This window comes from Rhea americana, unplaced genomic scaffold, assembly GCF_003343005.1.
Source record: "Rhea americana isolate MKP2758 unplaced genomic scaffold, rheAme1 scaffold_18, whole genome shotgun sequence".
Taxonomy (NCBI): domain Eukaryota; kingdom Metazoa; phylum Chordata; class Aves; order Rheiformes; family Rheidae; genus Rhea; species Rhea americana.
The window spans coordinates 8183457-8211450 of record NW_028185927.1 but is presented as its reverse complement, the minus strand read 5'-3'; the positions used below and the strand labels follow the sequence as shown (position 1 = coordinate 8211450).

The 27994-nt window shown below is 42.3% G+C and overlaps 1 protein-coding gene across 1 annotated transcript in view; it reads right to left on the bottom strand.

Annotated features, from left to right (window-relative positions):
* Positions 1 to 25761, bottom strand: part of VASH1 (vasohibin 1) — a 69320-nt gene extending 43559 nt beyond the window's left edge. The window contains exon 1 of the mRNA XM_085301835.1: positions 25732 to 25761. Within this exon, the coding sequence (XP_085157961.1) occupies positions 25732 to 25761 (30 nt within the window). The remainder of the gene's footprint in view (positions 1 to 25731) is intronic.
* Between the last annotated feature and the right edge of the window lie 2233 nt (positions 25762 to 27994).

Here is a 27994-nt window from a genome sequence, read left to right as displayed (position 1 = left end):
CTTCAACTGAGGGCGGGGCTCAGCAGTGAATATGTACAAAGCCATCCCAGCAGAGAGGGAGGGACTGTGAGCCCCTTCTTTTTCTGCTATCTGTTTTTGTCCAGACAATGTCTTACTGCCTTCTGGGCTTATGTTCCTCCACTAAATAGATATTGCTATTTTCTTCTTTTTCTTCTTTTATTTTTCTTTTTTATTTCTTCCCCATGGTTTAATTCTTTCTCTTTTGATTGTCTGAGTTAATAATTGGAGCTCTTTTCAGTCAGCAATATTCCACAGAATCACAGAATCAGTAAGGTTGGAAGGGACCTCTGGAGACCATCTAGTCCAACCTCCCTGCTCAAGCAGGGCCACCTACAGCATGGTAGACAGGGTTGCACCCAGGCAGGCCTTGAATATCTCCAGAGAAGGAGACTCCACAACCTCTTGGGGCAACCTGTTCCAGTGCTCTGTCACTCGCACAGGGAAGAAATTCCCCCTCACATTCAGGCGGAACTTCCTGTGCTTCAGTTTCTGCCCATTGCCTCTGGTCCTGTCACACAGGACAACTGAAAAGAGTTTGTCCCCATCCCCTCGACACCCTCCCTTCAGGTACTTGTCCACATTGATAAGATCCCCCCTCAGTCTTCTCTTCCCCAGGCTGAAGAGGCCCAGCTCTCGCAGCCGTTCCTCCTAGGGCAGGTGCTCCAGCCCTCTGATTATCTTCGTAGCCCTACACTGGACCCTCTCCGGTAGCTCCATGTCTCTCTTGTACTGGGGAGCCCAGAACTGGACACAGTACTCGAGATGAGGCCTCCCCAGGGCTGAGTAGAGGGGCAGGATCACTTCCCTTGACTTGCTGGCAACAGCCTTCCTAATGCACCCCAGGAGACCATTGGCCTTCTTGGCCACAAGGGCACTTTGCTGGCTCATGCTCAACTTGTTGTTCACCAGCACTCCCAGGTCCCTCTCTGCAGAGCTGCTCTCCAGAAGGTCAGCCCCCAGCTTGTACAGGTATGTAAAGTTAATCCTCCCTAGGTGTAGGACCCTCTACTTGCCCTTGGTTGAACCTCATGAGGTTCCTCTCCACCCAACTCTCCAGGCTGTCCAGGTCTCTCTGAATGGCAGCACAGCCCTCTGGTGTGTCAGCCACTCCTCCYAGCTTGGBATCATCAGCAAACTTGCTGAGGAGGCACTCTGTCCCCTCATCCAGGTCACTGATGAAAAAGTTGAAYAGGATAGGACCCAGTACTGAGCCCTGGGGGATGCCACTAGCCACAGGCCTCCARYTAGACTCCACGYCACTGAKSACRACCCTCTGAGCTCTGCCTTTCAGCCAGTTCTCAATCCACCTCAGTGTCCACTCACCTAACCCACACTTGCTGAGCTTCTCTAGGAGGATGTTCTGGGAGACAGTGTCAAAAGCCTTGCTGAAGTCAAGTTGCACAACGTCCACTGCTCTCCCCTCATCTACCCAGCCAGTCCTTCCATCRTAGAAGGCTATCAGRTTGGTCAAGCAGGATTTCCCCTTGGTGAATCCATGCTGGCTACTCCTGATCACCTTCTTTTCATGCACATGCTTGGAGACGACATCCAGAATGAGCTGTTCCATCACCTTTCCAGGGATGAAGGTGAGGCTGACCGGCCTATAGTTGCCTGTGTCCTCCTTCTTACCCTTTTTGAAGACTGGAGTGACACTRGCTTTCTTCCAGTCCCCAGGCACCTCTCCAGTTCTCCAGGACCTATCAAAGATGATGGAGAGTGGCCTGGCAACAACATCTGCCAGCTCTCTTAGTACCCGTGGGTGCATCCCGTCCAGGCCCATGGATTTGTGGGTGTCTAGCCTGCCCAGAAGGTCTCTAATCCTATCCTCCGCAAGCAAAGGAAAGTCTTCCCTACTCCAGAATTTCTCCCTTGCCTCCAGGCTCTGGGGTTCCTGAGGGCTAGCCTTAGCAGTGAAGACTGAAGCAAAGAAGGCATTCAGTAACTCTACTTTCTCTGTATCTTTCATCACCAGGGCCCCCGCCCCATTCAGTAGCAGGCCCACATTTTCCATAGTCGTCCTCTTGCTGCTGATATATTTGAAGATTCCCTTCTTGTTGTCCTTGACATCCCCTGCCAGACTCAATTCGAAATGGGCCTTGAAGCATCTCTGCATACTCTGACAGCATTCTTATAATCCTTCCAAGTAGCCTGTCCCTTCTCCCACATTCTATATACTTTCTTCTTCTGTTGGAGTTTTGCCAGGAGCTCCTTGCTCACCCATGCAGGTCTCCTGCCCCCTTTGCTGGACTTTTTTCTCCTTGGGATGCACTGCTCTTGAGCTTGGAAGAAGTGATGTTTGAATATTAGCCAGCCCTCCTGGACCCCCCTTCCTTCTAGGGCCTTAACCCGTGAGATTCCACCAATTAGGTCTTTGAAGAGCCCAGAGTTTGCTGTCCTGAGGTCCAGGGTTGCAGTCCTGCTTATTGCCTTCTTTCATGCAGGATCCTGAACTCTACCATCTCATGGTTACTGCAGGTAAGGCCTCCCCCAGCCTTCACATCTCTAACCAGTCCCTCTCTGTTGGTTAGGACAAGGTTCAGCAGGACACCTTTCCTCGTAAGTTCCTCCACCATTTGTGACAAGAAGTTATCATCAATACATTGCAGGAGCCTCCTGGACTGTCTGTGCCTAGCCATGTTGTCCTTCCAGCAGATATCAAGGTGGTTGAAGTCTCCCATGAGAACAAGGGCCTGTGATCTTGAGGCTACTTCCAGCTGTCTATAGAAGGCCTCATCGACTTCCTCTTTCTCATTGGGTGGCGTGTAGTAGACACCCACAACAGTGTCCCCCATGTTAGCCTGCCCTTTGATCTTCATCCATAAGCTCTCGAATGCTTCCTCCTCCACTCCTAGGCAGAGCTTGATGTATTCCAGTTCCTCTCTCATATAAAGAGCAACTCCACCACCTCGCCTTCCTGACCTGTCCTTCCTAAAAAGCACATAGCCAACCATGACAGTGTTCCAGTCATGTGAGCTATTCCATCACGTCTCTGTGATTGCAAGGAGATCATGGCCCTGCGATCACACACAGATCTGCAGTTCTTCCTCTTTATTCCTCATGCTGTGTTCATTGGTGTACAGGCATTTTAGAGAGGTAATCGAGCATGCATGTTTCCCAGGAAGGGTGTAAGGGGGTCCCCCATAGCCATGTCCCACATGCTCATCCGCAGCTGCATGCACCTGTTGGAGGCTCCCCAACCCGAGATGTGTTTTATTGACTACCCTCTTTCTATGACACCCACCCTCCCTCCTCCTACCTAGTTTAAAGCCCTCTTTACCAGGCTAGCCAACGTGTTGGCAAAGACACGTGTGCTGATCTTCAAACAATGTCCCATGATCATAGAAATCAAAACCCTGTTGCCAACACCAATTTGCAAGTAGATAATCTTTTCCCTTAAGCTTCTTCCCCACATGTTTTAAAAGGGATTTGAACAAAATAAGGCTAATGGATCTTGCTCTTTCTATGATGGATGAATGTCTCCTATTCCTGTAAAAATAATCTCTCCCTTCCTCCTTCCTTCTTTCCTCCCTCCCTGACAAGATCAAGCGAAAAGCATGCTGCCTTTGCTGTGCCCACTGTGAAGGACTCTTTGGATTAGTCAAGCAGAGGCTAGAAGCTTTCATTACCCTTAAGAAAGGAGGAGTTGTGGAAGCCTTTTTTTCTTCCTAAATAACTAATAATCCTTATTGCCATTTTTTACTCTCACTTATATTAGGAACACAGAGCAGATTTACAGCTCTGTACTTCTGCTCAAGATGAGAACAAGTGAGGTCTCCCTTTCTGTAAAGCTCCTCAGAGCRGGTCCACAACAATCAGTTCCAAGTTCCAGTCAGTTATTTCCAAGTTTTGAGGCCATGTGTCTGGCATGGGAGGGTGGCGCCTGCTGTTCAAGCCTGTGGCCACAGAGGGGCACGCAAACCTCACGGTTCCGGCCGGCGCCGGGCAGGGGAGCGGGCTGGTGCCCCTCGCCCGTCCGCCTGTCTTGCTTCCCCGCGGGGCCGCCTGCCCGGAGCTCGCCTAGGAGAGCTGCGGGAAAGGGGGCCTCTTCCCTCGCTGATGGGAGCCAGGAACTTAAGTTACCTCGTGAGAGATGCCCCTGAAGGCAGCGACTGGCTGCTGCTGAAGTGAACGCCAGGAGCTATTGTTGGCACTGGGAGTTTGTCTCCCCCTCGCCTCCCCTCCTGSTGGCTGGTTCAGCCTGTGCGCACGCTGCCATGCTCATGCAGCTGCCTGTCATTGCTGCCGAGCCCGGGATACGGGTYTGCTGGAAACTCACGTTGCAGCCTTTCAGTTCTTTGTGAGCGCAGGTGCCTGCATTTGGTTACTTACCTGGGGGGTAGGCAGAAAAGAAGCAGAAATGAGATAGCATTTTTTTTCCTGGGAGGTTCCCTGTGTCACCGCACACAAGAGTTGGGTGCCACCCTCTGTTAGCATCATCCCTCATAGTACCTCAGTCACTTGCCAATCCCCTTTGCGCCTATCTTGTTTTAATACCACATTTAAAAAGTCATCAGAAATCTGGAGAGCCCTTTCAAAGTCACCTCTTTACACAATGTGCCTTTGCCTCTGAGAATGGCAGAGACTCAGTGAAGAGCAGTCCATGCTCTCAAGGGAGTGAAATAACTACACAAGTATTCCATGCAGATTGTTTGCATAGACTCATAGAAATGTATGTGCCGGATGCTAATATGAATCCAGTGCAGCTACCATGTCACTCCACTGACTTCAGTAGCACAAATGAGCGTAGAAAATATTCTTTTGTTATGTTAAATTCAGACATAGTGCAAAATCAGTTTCTTCCTATTGTTTTCCTGTAGAGCTACTCAGGGGAGCAGCACACACTGAAAGGTATAGTGGAGATGTTGTTTGAAAATCACTGCCTTGTGATTTGTCTCCATTAAAGGCCACCATTTCTCTAAGTAGAGGTCTAAGGGAGCCTTATTCTGCCTGCTGCCATGAACTTAACCTAGAGCAGCTCCATGGTCAAGCAGGATGATATATTGATGGATGATCATTTTAGGCAAGGTGGCAAGGGAATCTGGAATTTTCCCCCTTTTTTATGTAAACCAATTAAACCTCTTAAAGGCAGGCTTCTCTGTTTGTGGAAGAACATATAATCTAAACCATAGTGGGAAAACGGGAAGAGACTTCCAAAACTGTACATACTAGACAAAAAATCCTGCAGTGTCTTGTGTAGTTCATTTAACCAGAGCAGAACCTGACATGTGCAAAAAATATTTTTTTCCTTTATTTGAAAAAGACAAYGTGCTTGTGTATCACATGAAGATCCAGAGGCCTCTCCCATCCATTAGTCATCACACCGGAGTGTTAAACAACATCCAAATGAAGAAATACTTTTAAATGAGCAGGTCAGGTGTCCTAGGAAATCTCTGTATTACAGATACTAGCTTTTGTTCCATTTGGGGATCTCTTCACTATTCCAGGGACTATGAGATCACTTGAGGAAGACTCACCTTGAATATGGAAGGGGAGCCAGCTAAGATGGCTGTAATTTCCTGATTGTACTGTTTAGTGGTGTCAGTGAGAGTGGCTGCATCACTGCACATTTCCTTTCCTGCACCCAGCCATCTATGGCTTCATCCTGCCTTGTTTTTCTATGCCAGAAGTCAAAAAAGAACAAGATAGTAATGAAAGATCTGACATGGAAGTCAATTGCTAAAGAATGTGTGTGTGTGTRTRTRTATATATATATAAAAAACATATAAAAATATATAAAGAATATAATTAATACTGGTTGACATAGCATTATGGAAACTAGGTCTCGACAAACAAAACTGATCTCAAGAATATAATCTCAAAGAATGGGTTGTTAAAAGCGACTGTGTAGATGTACCATACTTAGACTTTCATAAAGCATTTGACTTAGTACTGCATGATAGTCTGACTACAAATTTGATATTACAAAATATCAATAAAGTACCTGTTAAATGGATTAAGAACTAGTTAGTTTATAGAGCTCAAAGGCATTGTATGTTGGAAGTATTACTGAATGAGAGAGTGTCCATGGGAATTGGAAAGAACTGAGGTTGAGTTCAATGTCCTTCAGCAAATTCATCCATGACTTGAAGTAACTGTAAACCACAGATGATTTTTAAATTTTACAGTGTCACAAGACTGATAGGGAAGGAAATAATGGGAAATACTTTATGAAGTGATTAGCATCATATGCAGAGGAAGGTCTGGTTCTAACAAAGTATGTATTAGCAGTTGTATACAAAGTAATATGCATTCTGTTGCTACATATTGGAAAAGACTATTACATTTCTTAGAGCTGGCCACAGGAGCAGAGCATATAGCTGTAGTATCAGCATTTTTACAAGACTATAGAAAAACTGAAGAGAGCACAGTAGAGGCACCAAGCTGACTTGCAGTGTGCAATTACAGTTCAGTTTATTTAGGTTTTTGAAAACACTGAGAGGTGATTTATAAATGTGGAAGTACCTTCATGCACAGAAAATATCAGATACACTTCTTTTTCCCCCTGATTAGAGGGCCCTGTCATAAAAATAGGAAGCAACATTTGGAAGCTGCAATCAGAGCAGTTCATGTTAAAAATAAGATGCGTTTCTTTCAATAATAAGAATGGTTGAATGGTTTGTAAGACTAGCAAGAATCTTTTTTATTCTGTATATAATCAGCTTCCATGCAGTCCTTATTGTAAGAGTCACTTTAGCTCATGACCGTTATGTTCAAAGTGTAATTCTATGGCCTGAAATATAAATGAGGGAACCTAGATGGTCTCTTTTGCCCTTAAGTATGAGTCCATGAACAACATGCTGAAGTTGTAAGCATCATCTTTATCCTCAAGTCATAAGAAGGTTACATCTGACGCTGTAGTGTCTCTCTGTGCCAGTGTTCAAAAAAGACAAACAGGATGACCAGATGCTGTATTGTCCTGTGTCTTTCCACCTTGTGCTCCCTGGGCATRAGTGTGTTTCTGGTCATGAGAAAGCAGCTTCTGTTAAAAGCATGGCTTGTATCTCCAACCTACTACCTTCAGTTAGCTTGCCCACGTAAGTTATTCTGCTGCATCTCCATCTCATTTTGTGGCTCCTCAATCTACATCCAGAGCTCTTGACTTCTCTTMAGGGCTTGCTTGCTCCATACATCTCTCTTCTTCAACCTAGAATGCAGGTAGGCTATTTCTGCCCTTCTCTGGTGACTACTTGGTGGGAGTGAATATGGAAAAGTCAAGAAAATGAAGGAGGTCCTAAGAAAGTTGCAGTAGGTGTAAGCAGAAAATGGGTCTGCTGTGTCCCACTTCTCTGCTCCTGTGGGTTTGCAGATCCAAGGGAGGAGAAAGAGTTGAAGTGCTTAGAGACTTTGCATGAAAATTAATGAGCAAAGATGGGTGACAGAAAAACAAATATAAGAAGATATGAAATGCACAGGGGAGAAAGACCAGTACGAGGAGACTGAGGGAGGTCTATGTGGTAAGAGTTGCTTTTAGTAGGTTACAGGAGACTAAGCAAAATCCTTTGCACCAAAGCTGTTGTTTTGAACAGCCAGAAGCTTGTGTGTAGCCATCATCAAAGAACTGCAGCATCATCCTGTTGCTTTCTCGTAATAGGTGTGGGCTTATGTCTCCTCCTCCTTTTTTGTACTTCCAGTGGATTTGGTTTAGCATAGAGCTGAGGCCACAGCTGATCCTGTTGCGAATACCAGTACTACTTTCCTGGCAGTAATGCTGCATTCCCACAGTAGTTGTGACTGAGGTCAGTGACCCTTGCATCTACTCTATGCCCTTTACCCTCGCCTTTTTTTCTGATTAATGACACCTACCACTGATTTAATAGTATTAATATTTTAAACCTTTCTCATATCATCTACTCCCATTGGCCCTATTCTTTCATCTTAATTCATGTGGAAGAAGCAGCAGCTCTTTCTTGCAGTTTCCTGATGAACCTGGAGAAAGCAGGAAGAATGCCTTATAAAACTGTCTATAAGCTCAGTTCAGACCTGTACCTGACTAGAGCAGCTTTACAGTTGGCAAGGAAAACAGTGTGTCTATGGTGGAGGGCAAGGTCTGCCAGCGTGTCAAAGGACTAAAGCTTTTTCTCAAATATATATCATTTTTTCAAGTCCAGTAAATTGTTCTATGATTGTGATTCGTATTTTTTCTGGTTCCATCGTGGATTAAACCAGGATTATGTTAAGTTTTGTCAAAGGGAAGGAAGAGTCCCCGGCTTGTAGGATAGCCAATATCCAGGTCAAGATACTTACATGAGATACTTCAGATATTTATGGGAACAGAGTTTTGGTCTGTGATCTTTCACAGATCTTTCTTGCCAAAGAAGCATTTATTAACTCATACAGAATGAGAGTTCCAACCAGAAGAAGAAATTACACCAATTAAGGAATTTATCTGTGCTGAGCAAGAGCCAAGCTCAAGTCACTGGTCCAAAAATGTAGATCATGAACTTCAGCTCAAATTTCCCTTATCCTATGTACATCTTCTACCTTCAGGCTTGGGTGTTGCTCACTGCAAGTTGGGAAGTCTTTCCTAGCAAGGGTTTCCTCAGAGCAGTAAGCTTCCGTAGAACATTTAAGTTTCAACAAATTGAGTATTTCCGAGCAGAACTGGTTATGACAAAGAGAGAAGGGGGRAAAAAAAGAAGGCCATGAGTGATTTTATGGATAAGGAGCTGAAAATGTAAAGAGGGAAAGGTTTGGGAGTTAATTAAATAGTTGCCTGAGCATGGTCAGACTTGTGGCAGCTGTTTAAGCCATGTCTCTGTTTTGAGTTCTTGCAAGTACCTTCCTTACTTGGGCTGCAGTATGTGGAAATGAAGGAATTTTACTTGAAATCAAAGGGAGGATTGCATCATTCTCACCTGAATGAAGTGTATGCCTGCAAAAGGTTGCACATCTTTTCCTTCACCTGTTTGCTTTCTGTGTGAATGATGAATGGAGCTGTCAATTGATGTGTGGTTCTTTCATGTGCAGATGTGAACCTTGGGACTTTTGCCTATAAGAAAGCAAGTCCTCCCATTACGTTTGCTCTACTTTCTTGTTTTCAGTGCCATTGTCTTGAAGAAGCTCCTAGAGAACATTTTTGAGATACATGGCCTGTTTCCCTCTCTGCCTACTTGGGCCAGGGCTGCTAATCAGTGCTACTGAAAGAGATCTGACTAGATCTCTGATTCACCACCTTCCATTTCCTAGAATTAATGCTGTGCTTCTTTAAATAACTGGAAGGATTTGTTCCTTCCAGACATTGGTACTGATTCATGTAAATGCAAGACCACTTATCTCTACAGCACTGGTTTTCATCCAGCTCAGCTACTACTTGGAAAGTGTTCTCAAATGGCTTTTTGATCTTTGGAGTGAATTTGTCTCAATCTATAGAAGATGGGCATCTGGATTAGAACCATAGTTGTCACTGATTGGTCCTCTTGACAGCAGCCCTGTCAAAGAAGCCAGAGCTTGAATGGACCGTTAGATAACTCTAAGCTGCAGGAGTGATTTACAATAAAAGGGCCTAAGGAAGTGGAGGCAGAGTCCTCTTGTGCTCCTAGAAGTAATACCTTCAAAGCAGTAAAATTTACTCTGAAAATTTTTCATTTTCCCTGAGAGACACCTTGAAGTGCATCATGAGAATTTGCTGAGTTTCTTGACTGACTGCTTTGTACTCCCAGGGAGCTTGCAGGGCCAGCAGGCCCATAGAAGAGAGGCCCGGGTCTTTCTAAGGCTTGTTCACCATCTGCATAATGATTGAATGTTTCCACTGCAGGTCCTTCTATTGTTGGCTGAGGGAAACAGAGGGAATATAGCTGGACTTGCAGAGTCTGGACAAGATGGCAGGGCTGACAGGTAGATAAAGCTTCTTTTTCTTCAGATTGTTCTTCATGCCTCTGGCGTAACAGGTCAATGTCAGAGGGGCTTGGAGCAGCTTTTGCAGAGCAACTCCACAGAACTTTTGCAAGATTTTTGGGCGTACCGGGAAGGGGAAGGTAATACTACCTCCTAACTCCAGATTTAGATCCTAAAACTCTAAATTTTAAGCTGAAATTTAAGATCTCCTCTCTCTGTTCTCCAAGTTGAGCACACAAGAGTGGAATGATTTTTGAGTCTGAAAATCTGACATACTGAAGTTGTTCTTACTCAAAGGAAAAAAGCAGGAGTGGGAATTGATCACAAAATCTGTATTCAGCCTTTTCAAATTTGCCAATTTCTCTTTGTGAACAACCTGTTCCATTCCCTTGTTTTTCTATTATTCTCCTGTGAAAATGAGCAAGATTCGTGGCTGTGCCTGTAGGCTATAGTTACAGCATTTTCCAAAAAAAAAACCAGCATAAAGTGAAACTGGATTTTTCTTCATTTCCTCTTAGGAAATAGATCCTTCCTAAGTAGAATGATTGTCCTTTGCTTGCTGCTCATCTGATAAACTGTGATGAAAAATAAAGTCACTAATTACAAACAGCCTTAGTCTAATTAGCCCTGTATGAGACTTTGCAATATTTTAAGACTTCCTGCTGGAAATCAGAGTGCTTCTGCCTTTACTCGTAGCACTACTTAGCAGTCCAGAGTCAGTTTAAAGAAACAAACCAGTTTATTTGTGTTTCAGTAGCATGCAGAAGCCCTAGTCCAGAGTGAGACTTTACCAAGAGACCCCAAATTTAGTAGTAATCAAAGGACATGACATTTGTGTAAATTATGAATTGTTAAATGAATGAAAATATTAAGAGTAAGAGCCTTCTTGCATCAGGCTGTGCAATAGGCACTTGCTAGTAATGATTCAGATGAAGGTATCTGGTGACTACCTGCTCTAAGGAGATCTTGTTCAAACAGCAGGTGTTGTCAGGGTTCAAGAGGGCAGAGGACTAGGAGGGCCATGGAAATCACTCAGTTTGATAATACAGTGGCTGTCTGGGGACATTTTTCTTGTCCCAAGTGCTTCATTCAGGTGATAAGGGAGGACAGGCATTTCTCTAATTTGAACTCAGGCTGTGGGATTTGAACCCTTGCTGGCAGGTGTATGCAGAGATGGAATTAAATCCCTCTTGTACCCAAACTATACTTTAAGAGTTTTATCTTCCCTCCACCAAAGAGAAACAGTAACACACTGCTACATTTTCTTTCCAGAGACACTTCAATTACTTTTATGCTTTTGTTTTGAAAATAATTCTCATTCTCTTCCACATGTTACATCCCTCACCCAGAGCTAGGTCTTGTCCCAGCCCTTGGCTGGGCCATCAGATGCCATCTGCAGTGTTCAAATCTTGCTCTCTAGCAGGTTGACTTTGTTAGAGGGCTATATTGTAACATACTTATATTTGATGCAAGAGGAATTTAGTTGAAAGTGTAAGAGGTAGTGCTGGCCCAAGTATCCCTGGGACACTATTGTTCAGAAAAGCAAGATATGGCAATGAAAAAAACATTTTTTTTCATTATAAATTAATGTGTCCACAATTTTTGGCTATGTATGTATAAAACCAGACATTGACTATAGAAATGGAGTAGCACCTTGTCACTATGGTTATGCCGTCTTTCAAGGAGATTAAGAGGAAGATGGTAATTACTTGATGACACACAAGTGTCAGATAATTCTGTGGGAAATGGGTGTTTCAAAACATTACTTATTTGTTCATTTCAACAATTGAAAAACACTTTGTGTTTGGCTGACACTAGTTATGCTATATACTCTAGTAGCTCCTGTTCATTTGTCCAGGCACAGGCAAATGGATTGTACAAATGTGTTGCTGAAAGCCTTGTATCTCTGGTAATCTTTTTATTTTTGTGTCCTCATCCCTCTGTCCTTTCCACACAACTTCATCCTCTTATTCCCTTTTAGCCTCTACTCAGCCTTCAAATACTTGTGCCTTTTCACATGGTGTGCTGGAAATGCTACTTCCAAACTTTACCAAGCTCCTTTGCTTCTTCAGGGTCACTCTGGACACTCAGAAGTCTTCCTATGAAGCCGTTAATGTAGAAGGTTGAAGTTCTACAAAGAAATGGCAACAATGTCTAGAGTGCAGTCACTTACTACTGTCCCAGTCTTCTCCTCTGTTCCTCTCTGTTCCCTTATTTCCTTCCCATTATTTCATATATATTCATTAACTAATTGGGTATTGCTGACTTGAGCAGTTGTGCTTCCTCCTGGAAAAAGATTGTGCCTTTGCCTGTTTGATTTACAAAGTTGGAAACTTGGATATAGTAAATAAAACAAAATGTGYAATATGAGATTATAATTAATATTGAAGTTCCTTCTCATCTGCTTCAGATTCTTTTCCTCAAGTTCCCACAGCATGTTCTCAAATACCAAACTTCTGACTGACCCCTTTTAAAACTCATTCTAAAGCCAGGGGAATGGATATTTTGGGGCTCTAACACAAGCTTTCTGCACCTCCTTCTCCTGCTGCTCTAATTTTCCCTTGCTACCTGAAGGGAGGGTGTCAAGGGGACGAGGACAAACTCTTTTCAGTTGTCCTGTGTGACAGGATAAGAGGCAATGGGCAGAAATTGAAGCACAGGAAGTTCTGCCTGATCGTGAGGGGGAATTTCTTCCCCGTGAGAGTGGCAGAGCACTGGACCAGGTTGCCCCGAGAGGTTGTGGAGTCTTCTTCTCTGGAGATATTCAAGGCTTGCCTGGGTGCAACCCTGTCTACCATGCTGTAGGTGACCCTGCTGAGCAGGGAGGTTGGACCAGATGATCTCCAGAGGTCCCTTCCAACCTTACTGATTCTATGATTCTATCTCTGAGCTTATTTCCCTCTTGCTGACTTCCCTCTGGGTCTTTCTTCCTCTCCTGTTTATCCCACACTGTGCTTTTGCTGCCATTACAGTGCAGTGCCAGGTTTCTTTTGCTATTTGGAGCACTTCCTGGCCAGTTGCAGCATTTTTAAGGCAGTTGAAATGGTCTTTAAACCATATATTGCAAGGAGTCTTCATCAATTGTATATTTTACTAGCTCCACAATCACTAGTGTGGTGCCAGCTTTATAGAGAGAACATAAATGACATAATAATGATTTGAGAAAGGGTTGGGTTCGGTTTTGAAATGTTCTATCCACGTGGTTGCTTTCTCCCGTCTTCTTGTTAGCTGTAAGAGTTCCTTGTGCCTGAAAAATACTCATTAACACCATCTTCTCCAGTTTGATGTCTAACTGTTTTGGAAGCAGTCTGTAGTGTAGTTTGCTATCTGCATTAGTCCTGCTACATTTATTTCTTTTGCTGGCAGTTTTGATTGAAATAGAATATGTGAATGGATTTCTCCAAAGGGAAGACTTCAAACTCCACATAATCATCTCCCAGAATGAATGAATATCACTTTTGTTGTTACAATGTTGAAACTTTAACTTGTGTAGAAACATTTGCTTTACTTTAATTAGTGGTCTGTAAAAAAATAAGTAAACAAGATTTCAAAGCTTTAGTTAAAACAGGTGTTTGAGCAATGGAAATCCAGTGAGAAACTCTGACCTTTGGTGAGCTCTTGTGAAAAAGTGACTGTTGGCATAACTTCCCTTCAGCACTCAGAGGACCACAGTAACAGATCTTGCCAGATTTCAAGGTTCTAGTTTAGAGAAAAAATGGAACTACATTTAGGTGTAGTATACCTGAATCAACCAAGCAAGGAGTTCATGAGGCTTGCCTGAGATCACAAAAAAACTCAGTATCAGAGATACAGGAGTACTGTGACTGCAGGCTTTTGCTCAAGTTATGTGCCTCTAGTGTAAAAATTTGTAATCTGTTTTATCTTGTCTCCGTAGGACAGTGTTAGTGTGGATAGTAAGTGCCTCAGAGTTCCCAACTTCTGCTGGAGACCTTTAACTGTATGTCATCTAACTGAAGCTGACTGAAAACTGAAAGATTTGGTGTTAGTGTTATCCATGTTATATGCCATCAGAAAGGGATTAAAATATTACCCTAACACATCTGATTCTCAGAAATACTTCCATACATTTAAACAACATAATTCTTTGTGCATACAGAATATTTTTCACACACGGATCTTGCTGATTTGCCCTCATGCTTGATTGCTGATTGTCACATACCATTTCAAGAGCTAACCCTATCCCTGACTGCAGCAATTCGTTATCAGCCCCTTTGCCTTTACCACTTCCATTTGTAATTTAAACACCCTAATTTAATAGGTTAGTCTCATTATTTTGATTAATCATATTAACTCATATTAATTAAGAGATGGATTTAGGTAATGACAGAGGTTAATGGGGTCAGTTTTCACTCTCCCCTGCTTTTTCAGGAGAGGGGGGACACAGGGGTAGGAAGGGAAAATAAAAAAAGAGACTGGAATGAGTGAAAAAGAGAAACTGTTGGGGGGAAATCTCAGTTAGCAATCAGAAATTCCCTGCTAATTGAATGTCTGATTTTATTAATGATGAAATTTATAAAGGTCCTTAAGAAAAGAAAAGAATTTAGCCAGTTCAGCAGTTAAGTGTGAAAATTAACTAACTCTGAGATAAAAGTTAAAATATCCATTTTCTTTTCTTTTTCCTATTTCTTTAAATAAAAAGCTCTCTTTGACATTTCATCCCATTAGAGCTTTAGCTTCCTTTGCCCATCCATTGCTAAATGGCTGGAGACTGTGCAGAGAATGTAATGCCCTGGATGGTTTAAGAAATGCTGACCTTGGAGTGCAGGAAGTTAATACAGGGATCATCACAGTGCTTATTTTCCTTGATGCTTGCTCTCTGATGATGCTTTGATAAGTGGAGGAAGGATTCCAGCTCTGCCCTACGCTTTGTCTCTGCTCTATCACACTTGTTCTCTTGAGGCTTAAGAAAAACGAACTGCAAACAGAGTGTCAGACTCAGACTGAACTTTGTGTTGGTGCTGTGGGCTGCATTTCCATCTTAACAAAGGCATGGTGAACCCTTTGCTCGTTGAAGTTCCTCCATGGCAGGGTCTCATGGTTATCACTCCTGGGGATGTCCAGCAGCAGACAATTCTTATCTGTCTGTTTTTCCTCACTTGTACCAGTGCTACATAAGCGTAAAATCCCATTTGAGGAAAGGAAGTCTTTATAAGCCATCTGCCCACGTGCAAATGACAGTATGCGGGCAAGTCAGTGGAAAGCTCTTTTATCCTGTGTTCCATGACACTTCAGCTGACCTGCTTGACTGGATGAACATTTGAATAAAAAGCCATTTTAGAGCTAAAGCTGGCTGAAAGTGAATTTTGTAATAAATGCGCAAGACTCCAGAGTGAGCAGTTAACTTTTCATCTTAACAGAAAAGCTTTCTGTGAAAGTGGTAACATTTCTGCAGTATACAAAGTGAAACTAAAGGGAGGCAACCATACAGGAGGAAAAGCAACTATTCAAAGCCTACATTAACAGATGTGAGCAAAGAGATCATATAAACTGTCATGAGTCTAAATCACAAAAGATTTAGAAGAAAGTTGTTTTGTGAGAAAACTGTTACAGAAAAATATTTAATTATGAAGGAACTTAATGTCTTTGTATATACCCTTCCAGAAAGTACTGCTGATGAAATGTAGTATCCACAGGTGACTTATGAAAGTAGCTAGTGAGACTGTAAGATCATGTTCTAGTTTGCAGTGTACTGCACTATCAGCCCTGTTATTTAGCAACAAGTTACAGACAAAAGCACCAAAGACCATGGTGAAGATTTCCTATGAGATATTTTGGGAAATACTTCTTAAGTGTGACCACTGTAGTCATTACATTGATGTTAACTTGGTAGAGTAAGTTGTCTGTGGAAGGACACATACTCCCTCTTGACTAGCCASATTTCTTAACTGCAGCACACTCTCACATGCTTTCAACTACTTTAAGCTAAAGTTTGGTACAAAGACAGTCTCATGTGAGTTTTTAATTTCCCCCAACTAGAGTCCTCAAACCTAACTTGTCTGCCACTCAGAAGAAATTTTAATATAAATTCCAGAGGTTGATTACTTTTCAGTGATCTRTGATTAAAATAGTGGAAGTCTAAAGTGGAATTTTTCTGTAATCAGTATTTCAGAGTGAATGAATGAAACAAATTTCAGTTCAAAAGACACTAGAGCAGTTGAAATCTGATAAAACTGACTGACCTCTGTGACTTTGATAAGAACATCAAAAATAATTTTGCTTTTGAATTGATGTTTCATAAYGTATAAAAATATACCACATTTCCAGATTGGTAGCAACTTTAAAATGTTGACAGTCTTTCTATGGTGTTAGAAGACACTGTAAAGTTAACATTTTTTAAAAAAATGTGTTTACCTTTGGCTAATGTAAGCATAAGTCAACTGGAAGCAGTTTCTATGGAGAAAAACAGCTGACCTGAACAATATGGAACCATGAGCTTGAAAGATCCAGTTGGTGTTCTCAGTCTAGTATCTTTTGGCTTGCATATGGAAGGAAAAGCATGTAGGACTTGCATTTGAGAGAATATTTGGACTGTAACATTAAGGGATTTCAGAAATAGATGACTGGAAGTGTCTAAATACAACCTGAACGTGAGATAACCACGGGAAGTGTCACTGAATTGGGAATTAGAACAATACAACTGGCAGCATGTTTTTGTTAGAGAGTGAAGGTCTTGTTCATGCAGAAAAAGCCTCACAGGCAGATTTTGTCCCTCTGGGGTCTCCTTGCATGGTCACCAACCAATCACAACTGTCTYTCTCTACCCAGTAGTCTTCCTGAAGCTTCAGCCTCAGTAATCATGCTTTTCTTTGAAGTATCCTCAACTTGTTTTATTAAAAGCATGCAAACTTTCTGTCTCTAAAGAAAAGCTTGAAACAGTAAAATGCAAAATTTCAGAAAATTTAAAAGCCCAAGGAGAAAATCCATTTTTTACTCACACACACAAACACACACAAAGACAACAAAAACTTATGATCTTTCAAGACAATGTGGGGATTATTTTGGAGCCTGATTTAAGTTTGATACTTTGCATTTTGCAAAACTCCCAAAGATTTCAGTGAGGGTTCAGGTGGGCAGAGAATACCAGATACAACATTGTCAATGCAGGATTAGGATGTCTAGGCTGCTCCATTTTTGAGACTGATTAGTGGATAATGTTTGAAATTGTGTGTGTTGAAAGGGAAAGTTTGTTTAAGTAAAAGCATTTAACTGGCATGTTTGGATATTTTTTTTTCCATACTACTCCAGTTAACTCAAGTTTGAAGTACAGATTTTTTTAACAGTGAACATACATACAACCAGAGATCTGCATACTGTTAGGAAATACTAAACAGGCAAAAGCAGAATGTAGTGCTAGCCTTTGGCAAAAAATAAAGTTAAAAAAGCTAATAACATAGAAAATTACAAAGACATCATATTTTTCTCAAAAAAAATACTGTAGTTTAATTCTGATTTTACCTGTATTGAATTTACACTGGACAAAAGCCGATGAAGTTGCTTTGCAGTGTACAGTAGCATGAGGTTAAAATTGAGTCCTGTATCTTAAAATATTAAGTGTGTGTGTATACACATTTCTTTGTGGGTGCACTGTATCTCTTTGTCTATGCATATGCAAGTATATATTTCATAGTTGCTGTCTGCATCATTCACTTCCAAAACCAGCATGCATTCATTTTCATAACTTTTTGTTCTATTGCAATATTAATGGGACTATCAATGGGAAAGGACAAGAGAAGCATTTTTAATGTTTATCTGACAGTTGCAAATTTCACTTGAGGTTGTTTACTGGGATCTGATTGTTGGCAAAGAGGAGGAGGAGAGGCAGCAAGATGAATGGGTTCACAGGAAGAAGAAATCTATTTATGGGTCTTCTTAGCATCATCTAAGAGTAATAAAAAGTCTTGTCTTACCCTTCCTCTACCAAGTCTGAAGTTTTAAACAGCGAAAAATGAGGGATTGTTTTAATTAACATCTATCTAATCCAGGTGGCCTGTTCAAAGTGAAACGTGCTGCATTTAGGCCTGTGAAAATTAGATGAAGGTCTTGGTGTACATGCTCATTATTGTCCAACATAATTTCCCTGGTGGAACTTTCTGACTGAATAGAAGAGACAGTTTGTGGGCTTATGTATGAACCTGCAGTGTGATGTCATACTGTTCACCAAACTGGTGTTGGAGCTAACATTTTTGATCTTTAGTTCTAGGACAATAATGAGAGGGTCTTATTATGAGGTGAGTTAAAACCTGTGCCCCATTTTGCTTTGCAGTTTTGCAGACCACAAGTTTTACAGATCAAGAGGTTGTTCCTCTAGATTTTCAGTGCTGTAAATACCATCTTCAAATGATATTTACTGTGGAGGAATCCTTCCTCCACTTATCAAAGCATCATCAGAGAGCAAGCATCAAGGAAAATAAGCACTGTGATGATCCCTGTATTAACTTCCTGCACTCCAAGGTCAGCATTTCTTAAACCATCCAGGGCATTACATTCTCTGCACAGTCTCCAGCCATTTAGCAATGGATGGGCAAAGGAAGCTAAAGCTCTAATGGGATGAAATGTCAAAGAGAGCTTTTTATTTAAAGAAATAGGAAAAAGAAAAGAAAATGGGTCATTTAACCCCCTCCCATCTTGGAGCTCTGTTTGTTTGTCCTTTTAGTTGATGTTTTAAAATTATTACCTTTAGGTATCAGTTTTTCAACTAGAAATGCCAAAAACCTAAGTTTTCTTTTTAATGATGATGAAAATTTGTATGTAACTATACAACTCTATCAGCCAGTCTTTAAGAAGGGAACCAAATATTGATAGAATTATATAAAAATTAAAGAAGTTGGCAGCCTTAGTGTATTATGTTTGGCTCTGGCCAACTTTATCACAGATTATTTCAGAAGTGGAAGCATTTCAGAGCTAGGTAATGAGCCAAGTTGTTTGGGTAAACATGCTGTTTCATCTGAGGGGAAATCATTGGAGAATATGGAAGGGTGAGGGAAAGATAAAATTTTCCTTGGAAAATGATATCTRAAATAACTGGCTTTGTAAGTCTGAATTATTAAATGCTGCTTCCTCAGAATTACAGCTTATATGCTTCTCTTCCTATTCTCATGAAGCTGGGCTATTTTGCTAATTACGTCTCCTTTGATGCACCTTGCCTAGTGTGGCTGAGAAGCCTAGGTGAGGACTTAGACCACAACTACACAACTACAGAGCACTATAACTGCTCTTTCTTAAAAAAAAAAAAAAAAGAAAGAAAGAAAAAAAAGAAAGAAAAAGAAAAAAATGAATTTTACATAGGAAACAGATACTTTGCCCAAGATTTTAATTATGTCAAAGATAACTAATTTGGGAAAACAGTTACAAGAACTTTCAATTTTCAGTATATAAAATAACAATTGTCACAGGACAAGAATTCTTATTCTCTGTGTGGCAAAATACCAGAGTGAGGAAACTATAAATTAGAAAAGTGACAGATACAAAACCCTTAGAAAGGATGTCAAACAGCTGTGGAAAATGGGGTCCTCAGCTGTAATGGATGGCTGCAAAACAATTCTCAGTCAAAGCTAGACTGCCTTGTCTTGTGCTGAAATACAGTTTTGGAAAYACGCATTTCATACATAGTGCACAGGGAAGATGGCTAGGATAGGCAAGCAGGGAGTTTGACAGTGAACCAGTCAAACAAACTAGTGACCTCTCCTAGTCTCCTTGTAAGTCAGCCTGTTCTGTGTGCATTTGAGGGGAATGCTCCTGATAGGAGCTTTCGCCTCTGGAACACATTTCTGCCTTTTCTGGATCCTTTCTTCCCCTTTCTGTGGGGCGGGCAGAGCTGTGCAGGCAGGCAGCGGATAGCTGTGCTCGCAGGGCAGCTGCTTTGAAAGACTGTCTTGTGGGAGGGAGGCAGGGAGGGAGGAAGTGAGACACTGCTTCCTTACTGCTCACATGGGGGACCCCAGAGAGACGCAGGCACACTGGAGGAGTCCACTCATCAGGAGCTGATAACTCCACTCACTGTTTGCCAATTACCAGGACTAATTTCTGTTCAGTGTCAGGTTTGGGTTAATTACAGTCAGGCTCCTTTCAATAGTTAGGTTATTTACAGTTGGATGTTCACTGTGGTCACTGCCCCCAAAGGAGGGGTCTTTTACTGGCTTGTTTCTTGCCTGTGAAGTCCAAATTCAAGCTGAGACTGAGGCAGACTGAACCAGTGCTTTATTAAAAAGCCAGTGGAGCAGCTGCCATGTTGCCCATGATTTCATTGCCTAAAGCTTTCCTAGCACTGTTAGCCAAAGGAATCTATGTCTGGAGTGTCTGTGCCCAGAGAAGCTGCTGTGTGCTTTATGCGACAGGCAGTACAGGCTTGGCTGTTCATGTAGCTCTATGTGCCATATGCTTCTCTCCTGCTACAGAGCCACTGCCGGCTCCCTTTGAAGTTGGGGCCTCTTGAGATGAGGGACTCTGTAGGAAGAGAGGCCCATCCTTTCATTTAATGCTAAAACTGTTGTTGCAAGAATCAGATCATCTATACACTGGCTACTGAAGTGAAAAATGGTGTGATTTATCCCAGTTTTGCTGAAAAATGACCTTTGGGCTCCCCCTGTTTACAGTGGGACAGCCCTCAGCCAGTCACCACCATAAAAGTAACTTCAGCAAGGCCTTTCTCTCTGGCATGCAGCTCTCTGCACCCTCAGTCCCAAATCRTTGCTTCTTTCCAGGCTAGCTTCTCTGGCAAGATACTGGTGTATCCTTTGATCACTAAACAGCCATGTATACCTCATACAGCTAAGGATTAGACTGAAGGCACAGGACCCGTGTGTTTAAATAGGAAGGAACACAGGACCTGTGTTCCTTTTAGTGTAATCGAGTAATTTAACCTCCCTGCTCCAGTTTCTGCTTCCTGGAGAAGAGGATTCCACACCCTTTACAGAAATGTTTTAGCAAGTTGTCTTTGTGGTTGAAGTTAGTAKATACGGTAAACGTGAAACTGTTACTTTCTGAATCCTACTGTACTAGAACTGGGCATAGCCTGTCGAGGATACAGGAGCTTGGGTTAAAGCACATAAAGGAAAGAATTTCTTTGTGCAGCTTGTAGTGAGCTCCTGCAGGAGGCTGTGGAGCCTAGCAGTTAGTGCTGTGGGCACTAGTACATTCAAAAAGGAACAGAGAAAACTTAGGGGCAACAGGCTCATTAAATAAGTGCTAAAGAGACCAGGAGGATCTGTAGCTGTTTTTTCTTAGAGCTCTGGAGGAAGAGAAGCGCTGACAGAGGAGGGCTTGGGAGAGATGGTAAGTGATTCTGCTTATCTAACTGTAGAGCCTTGCATGTGACAGAAACTTGGTAGAGGCAGAAATAAATGTGAGGTGTCTTTAGGACTGAATTACCAGGACAATTTGTAATCTCAGTGYCCTGCAGTTTTTTAATGAATGAAAATTCTTCTGCTAGCTATGAGGGGCTTATAGCAGCACCCAATGACCTTTTCCTCAGGGTAATGCTGACTGATTTCTTGTTATATTTATGCTGAAATTCTAAGCATACCCCAAGTGGACTGATGGATGGAACTGGACAGATACCAATGAACCATGACAGCAAGACATACCTCTGTGGCAGAGTATCTTCTGTGTTGAGTATCTTCCAGGCCTAGAGCTTGTTCTGTGATGTAAGACGTTGAGGCCAAACTGTATGTTTTCTGCCTCTACTGATTTAAAAATAATCTGTTTAGTGATGAATATTGATGTACAGTAGGCTCTGCTCAGCTCGCTGGCAGTGGTGATTCCCTATTGGGTGAGGTAATCACAGATGGCACCTACTCATGCAACATGCTTGTCCTGGAAGCTTGTTTCACATGATCATTCCGAGATGCTGAGGACAGCTGTGTTGTTTCAGGCAGGAGAGCTATTACAGGGCCTTTCATAGGCATCTATGATGCTGAAAGTYAAATGCCATCTGCCTGTGCTGAAACCATACTCAGAGCTGACTTGATTCCATCTCCTGATCATGGGCTGAAGTGGTAAAGGTACTCAATGTATTTCTTCTCTCTTTCCATTCTAATGTCATTCAATTGAACCTATCTTTTATCAGAATGAACTTTAGTGGGACATAGCATGGGAATTTGGTGTGATGCATTTAATATATTTATGACTATATGTCTTTTCCATCTGTCTGGAGATGAAATCTCCAAACAGATGGAAAAAAAGAAGGTGATCAGGAGTAGCCAGCATGGATTCACCAAGGGGAAATCCTGCTTGACCAATCTGATAGCCTTCTATGATGGAAGGACTGGCTGGGTAGATGAGGGGAGAGCAGTGGACGTTGTGCAACTTGACTTCAGCAAGGCTTTTGACACTGTCTCCCAGAACATCCTCCTAGAGAAGCTCAGCAAGTGTGGGTTAGGTGAGTGGACACTGAGGTGGATTGAGAACTGGCTGAAAGGCAGAGCTCAGAGGGTYGTSMTCAGTGRCGTGGAGTCTARYTGGAGGCCTGTGGCTAGTGGCRTCCCCCAGGACTCAGTACTGGGTCCTATCCTGTTCAACTTTTTCATCAGTGACCTGGATGAGGGGACAGAGTGCCTCCTCAGCAAGTTTGCTGATGATGCCAAGCTAGGAGGAGTGGCTGACACACCAGAGGGCTGTGCTGCCATTCAGAGAGACCTGGGCAGGCTGGAGAGCTGGGCGGAGAGGAACCTCATGAAATTCAACAAGGGCAAGTAGAGGGTCCTGCACCTAGGGAGGAATAACTCTATGTACCAGTACAAGCTGGAGGATGACCTTCTGGAGAGCAGCTCTGCAGAGAGGGACCTAGGAGTGCTGGTGGATGACAGGTTGACCATGAGCCAGCAATGTGCCCTTGTGGCCAAGAAGGCCAATGGTCTCCTGGGGTGCATTRSGAAGACTTTTGCCAGCAGGTSGAGGGAGGTGATCCTGCCCCTCTACTCAGCCCTGGGGAGGCCTCATCTTGAGTACTGCGTCCAGTTCTGGTCTCCCCAGTACAAGAGAGACATGGAGCGACTGGAGAGAGTCCAGCATAGGGCTACAAAGATGATCAGAGGGCTGGAGCACCTGCCCTATGAGGAACGGCTGCGAGAGCTGGGCCTCTTCAGCCTGGGGAAGAGAAGACTGAGGGGGGATCTTATCAATGTGGACAAGTACCTGAAGGGAGGGTGTCGAGGGGAYGGGGACAAACTCTTTTCAGTTGTCCTGTGTGACAGGACCAGAGGCAATGGGCAGAAACTGAAGCACAGGAAGTTCCGCCTGAATGTGAGGGGGAATTTCTTCCCTGTGCGAGTGACAGAGCACTGGAMCAGGTTGCCCCRAGAGGTTGTGGAGTCTCCTTCTCTGGAGATMTTCAAGGCCTGCCTGGGTGCAACCCTGTCTACCATGCTGTAGGTGGCCCTGCTGAGCAGGGAGGTTGGACTAGATGGTCTCCAGAGGTCCCTTCCAACCTTACTGATTCTTTGATTCTATGATTCTATGACTACTTTTATTCATGTTCACAAAATGCTTTTTAGGTATTTATAGCATAACTTTAGAACATGCTTCTAAAGTAAGTAGTATTGTATCTAGCTTGAAGTTAGAGAAGTAAAGCTAAAAGGAAGCAAAGGGATTTGCGGACAGAAATACTGGAGTGTGATGTCTCTTCAGTCTAGTGCCTGCCTTGGTGCCCTAAAGATATGACTACAGTGCTGATATTTCTGGAGGATCATTGAATAATAGCTTTGCTATGCTATGTAGTAATAGTAGAACTCATTTATATTTGTAGGGGGGACAGGTGTGGAGAAAGGTATGTGCACAGTGGAAAATGGTTGGTCAATAGATGCCTATAAAATTCTAGGAACTAGTGAATAAATTTATACATTGCATCAAGTGCTACCTGAAAACCAGAAGAACACTCATGTTGAGTTTAGTGGTAAATTTTAATCTCACTAGATGTTGTGGTGGACCAGGAATATAAATGGGGTAAGTCATTCAAGTCCATTGATGATTGATGGTTTGAATACAGCCTTTGGACTATGGATTCCTGAAAGGACTAGGTGMTAGAAATGTGTAACAGGAGAAGGTAGGGTCTTTGCCAAGCTTCTGTTGCTGGTGAGACAGAATATTGGGTGTGATGAGCCTTTGGTCAGCCTGTATTTGCTTCTTATGTATTTGCTACGCTATGTGCTATATGTGTGTATGCTATCTTATGTATTTGCTAATACATGCTTTACTATGGCAATAAATTTGAACTTTAATCTTGAGGATGCTTAGTAATGCCAAGAACTATGATGATATCCAACACAAACTCTTCCATTCCAGTCTTCATAGCTCTGTGCTTACAGCCTTCTATGCAAAAGTCCAGTTTCCTACATTCTAACAAGTATCAGGAACTTACATGGGGAACCCAGGTTCCTCTCTCAGTATTGCCGGTAATGACATGCTAAACTCCTGTTTATGCAAGTCTGTTTTGAACATCCTACTCTGATTTCTCTCCTGTGCTAGTGAGATTGCAGTCTTCCAGGAGCAGTTTAAGGCTGAGATCCTGTTATGTGGATACATGTTAACTTTGTTCTAGAATTTGACAAATGTGTTAATTATGCTCCATGTTCTGTAAGTGCTGTTACAGCAATTTTGTTCATTTTCTGTTCTGACTATTGCTGCCTGAATTACGAAGTGACCTACCATATTTCTGTTTTAGAAGTGACAGTGTTATAGGTATCATTTCGCCTCCTCTTAGGTATGAATTTTAAGGGTTTTTTTTTGAAATGAAAACACAGGTGCCTAGTAATAGATGATAGGCCTTCTTTCAACTCCATGTAAGCAACAGAGCTGTGCTGCTATGTCAGGCATTTGTATACATTAGTGAAGTCAGAAACAGTATCTATAAAAAGCAAGTATCATGTATCAAAGCTATAAGCTGTGAAGTTARACAAGGATGGGGATGACTCCCTTTGCCTGCCAATTTTCAAAAATCCTATCTAAGTTAAAGTTTGAAGCCTAGTGTTCATTGATGGACTAGGCTGGTAGTGTTTAGACTTGCTCCTGTGACTTACATGGGAAGGAAAGGAAGAAATTTTGAGGTATAGCAAAGTCTTGCCAGAAATTACAAGCTTCTTTTGTCTGTCTTTTGGGGCAGAATGTAAATACAAGAGTGTTTCCTGTGATTGTCCACACGATAGCCTCTTTGGCATTCCACAGAATGGCCATCTGTCTGTGTGTAATAAATGGTGGCTATAAAAGGAAGTGATCGCAGCCCTGATATGGCCTGAGGCATTTGTTTATATTCTTATAATATGTATCAGATTGAATAGAAATTATCACTTACAATTGACAAATGGAGAGTTGAGATAGTTGGTGGGTATGAGGAAGCTCAGCCTGAGCTGAGCCAGCTGCAAACTTTTCGTGAAGACTGTCTGCAAAGTCCAGGTGTTGAACCAGCTAGTGATTAACAGTGGGGCTGGAGGCTCACTTAATGATCCACATATCTTTGGATAACTGTACAGTGTCAGGAAAATTTCCTGTTGCTTCTCAGAAAGGGTCCTGTTGGGCTTGTCACAGCTGGGCAGAGGCTGACATTTTAGAGATGGAGTGTGTAAGTGAGTAAATGGGGGCTAAAGCAGAAGAGTATTCCTGGGAACTTTATTGATTCTTTATTGTTATGAAGAAATTCAATGGATTTTCATCTTACACAGTTCTAGTCCTTGCATTCCCAGACAGTCTTTAAATTTCTGTTTCTTCCTCTACTCTGGTCCTTAAATTAGGCAAAAATGAATATAGATAATACGTCTTTGACTTCTAGCTTTTAGTGGCAAGGTGAGAGTGGCGACAGCTTCTTGTTTTGTTTGTGAGGAGAGCCAGAAAAGAAGCTATCATAGCAATTGTTCAGGGGTGTCGTACCTTGCACTGGTTGGGGAAGATCTGGTCCATGGAGGAGCTGGCAGTCAATAGACCAAGAACTGAATCTAGGTCTCTTGCAAGATAAGTGAGTGCCCTACTTGCCAGTAGGCCTTTCTGTGTGGATGTCTATTTTATGATGACCATGACAAATCTCTGAAGATCCCATTTCTCAGTCCAGTGAAGAAGGAGAGCATTTTTGGAAATGGTGTCTTTGTGAAGTGATAGCCTCATTTTCCTGGCCAAACATAGTACTGTCTCCTGCCACCACTTCATAGTATGGCAGTTGGATTGAAATTACTTTCATGGATTGGTATTACTTTCATGGAAGCAGTTTTAGCCTCACTGTAAACCCGAAAGTGTGTATTGCCCTCTGTAATACAGAGATTTTTAACTATTGAAGATGAACCACTTTGCGAAAACACTGTTGCAAAGCAAACACATTAAGCTAAAATAAAATTTATTTTGTAAGCGCTAAAGAGATGTAATACCACATAAAACAGTGAAGGTTTACAACACATAGAAAGGACAAACTCTTTGCTATGAATCACTTACAGATGAGACTATATATAGGATAGCAAGAATAGAGAAGGTGTTCAGATACTGATGTAATTAAAGGCTGGTTAGTAACTATGTATGGCTGTGACTGCCTCTCCTTCTCATCTATAAGCAGACACAAAATTTCCTCATCTGGACCAAGAAGCTGAGTATGTCCAAGTGAAAAAGCATCAGAACTGATTGGGGGCTGGAGAGACAGCCAAATAAGTTAAGCTGCAAACAAGGTACATGTTTTAAGCACTCACTAACATTTGACCCTTTTTGTCAATTCTTGGGAGGGATCCTGGGACTAAAAAAATGATTTTTCTGAGACAAGTGATACCATCTCTATTGCTTAGTACACATCTTAAAACTAGACTGGACAAATCCCTAGAAAATGTGCAGCTGGTAGCAGTGGTGAACTATGTGACCTCTATGAACTATTTTTCAGGAGAGATTTTTTTTGATTCTACATGTGAAGACTTATTTCTGTGGATATCTGTAGTCATCTGTCATGTGCTTAGTTGTTGTCTGAAGCTACTTGAAGGTAGGGATGTTGAGAGAAATTCACTAGCAATTGCTAAGGAAGCAATGTGCAGGCAAGAATGATGGTGTGCAGGATAGTTCCATCTGCTGTGTATGTCTCCCATTTTGGTACGAAAGAATAAGGGAAGCATCACAACATACAGATATTTTGTAGAATGTAATTATGGGGTATGGAACAAGCTCTAGCACAGAGTTTAGTATTCTCTGACCCATCTGTTCCCCTCTATAAATGTTTCTTACTGGCTCAGCGACTAAGTATGTTTACCTGTCAGTGTATAGGACACAGCTGACTTGAGTGAAAGCTCCRTGTGAGAGAGGCTTATTGCATGGGTACTGCCAGGAGTGGGAGCAGACTCTACTGTAAGCTGCCGTTGTGCTCTTCTTACTGTTTACTGAAGTGCTGCCTAGTGCCTGGAAGGGAAGGCTACCCTCTAATTCTTGGAGCTTTGCCTGAAATATGTCCTTTCAGCCTGGTATAAAACATATGTCCTAGCTCTCTGAGAACCTGTAACTCCCGCTGAATGATAAGCTCAGGGAGTGCTGCCAGCCAACCCTGTGCAAGGACTTGCAGCTTGGAAAAGAGTAGGTATACCTTTTAATTTTCTACTTGAAAACTGACTACTACTAGGGAAAGGGTTAAGCACAGGTTGAGTAATACCAAGTAACCTTACAAAAAGGTAAAACATTTAAAGGGACTCTCAGTTTCCTCCGACTATGTTAGCTCTACTGATGGCTCTTTAGTTTTCCCCACCAGCAGAGGAAGCTATTGGATACAAATGAACTCTCGTTTTTCTCTCACTACTAATAACTAAAAGGCAAATATGCTTTGACTTGCTTGGGACAGCAAACTGTTCTGACTGCAGACGTACTGGCTTTGGATTGCTTCCCTGTCTTAAATTTCATTCACACCTACTGTTTGTGCAAGGAGAAGGCTTCATTCCAGAGATCTGGCCTAGACTGAGAGAGCTGCTCTGCTCATTGCTGCGTGGTCTTGCTAAGACAGACAGTTCTTTACAAAAGTTTGTAAATCGTGTAATCCATGATGTGATTAACACCCCTTAATAAAATTCCAAAAATTGGCTTGCCCCAGGAAGTAAGAGGCCAAACATGGTACATATACCATTTCAAATTACGTTATGTCTATCAACATGTTGCTTTCAGGGATTTCGTCACAGATATTGGC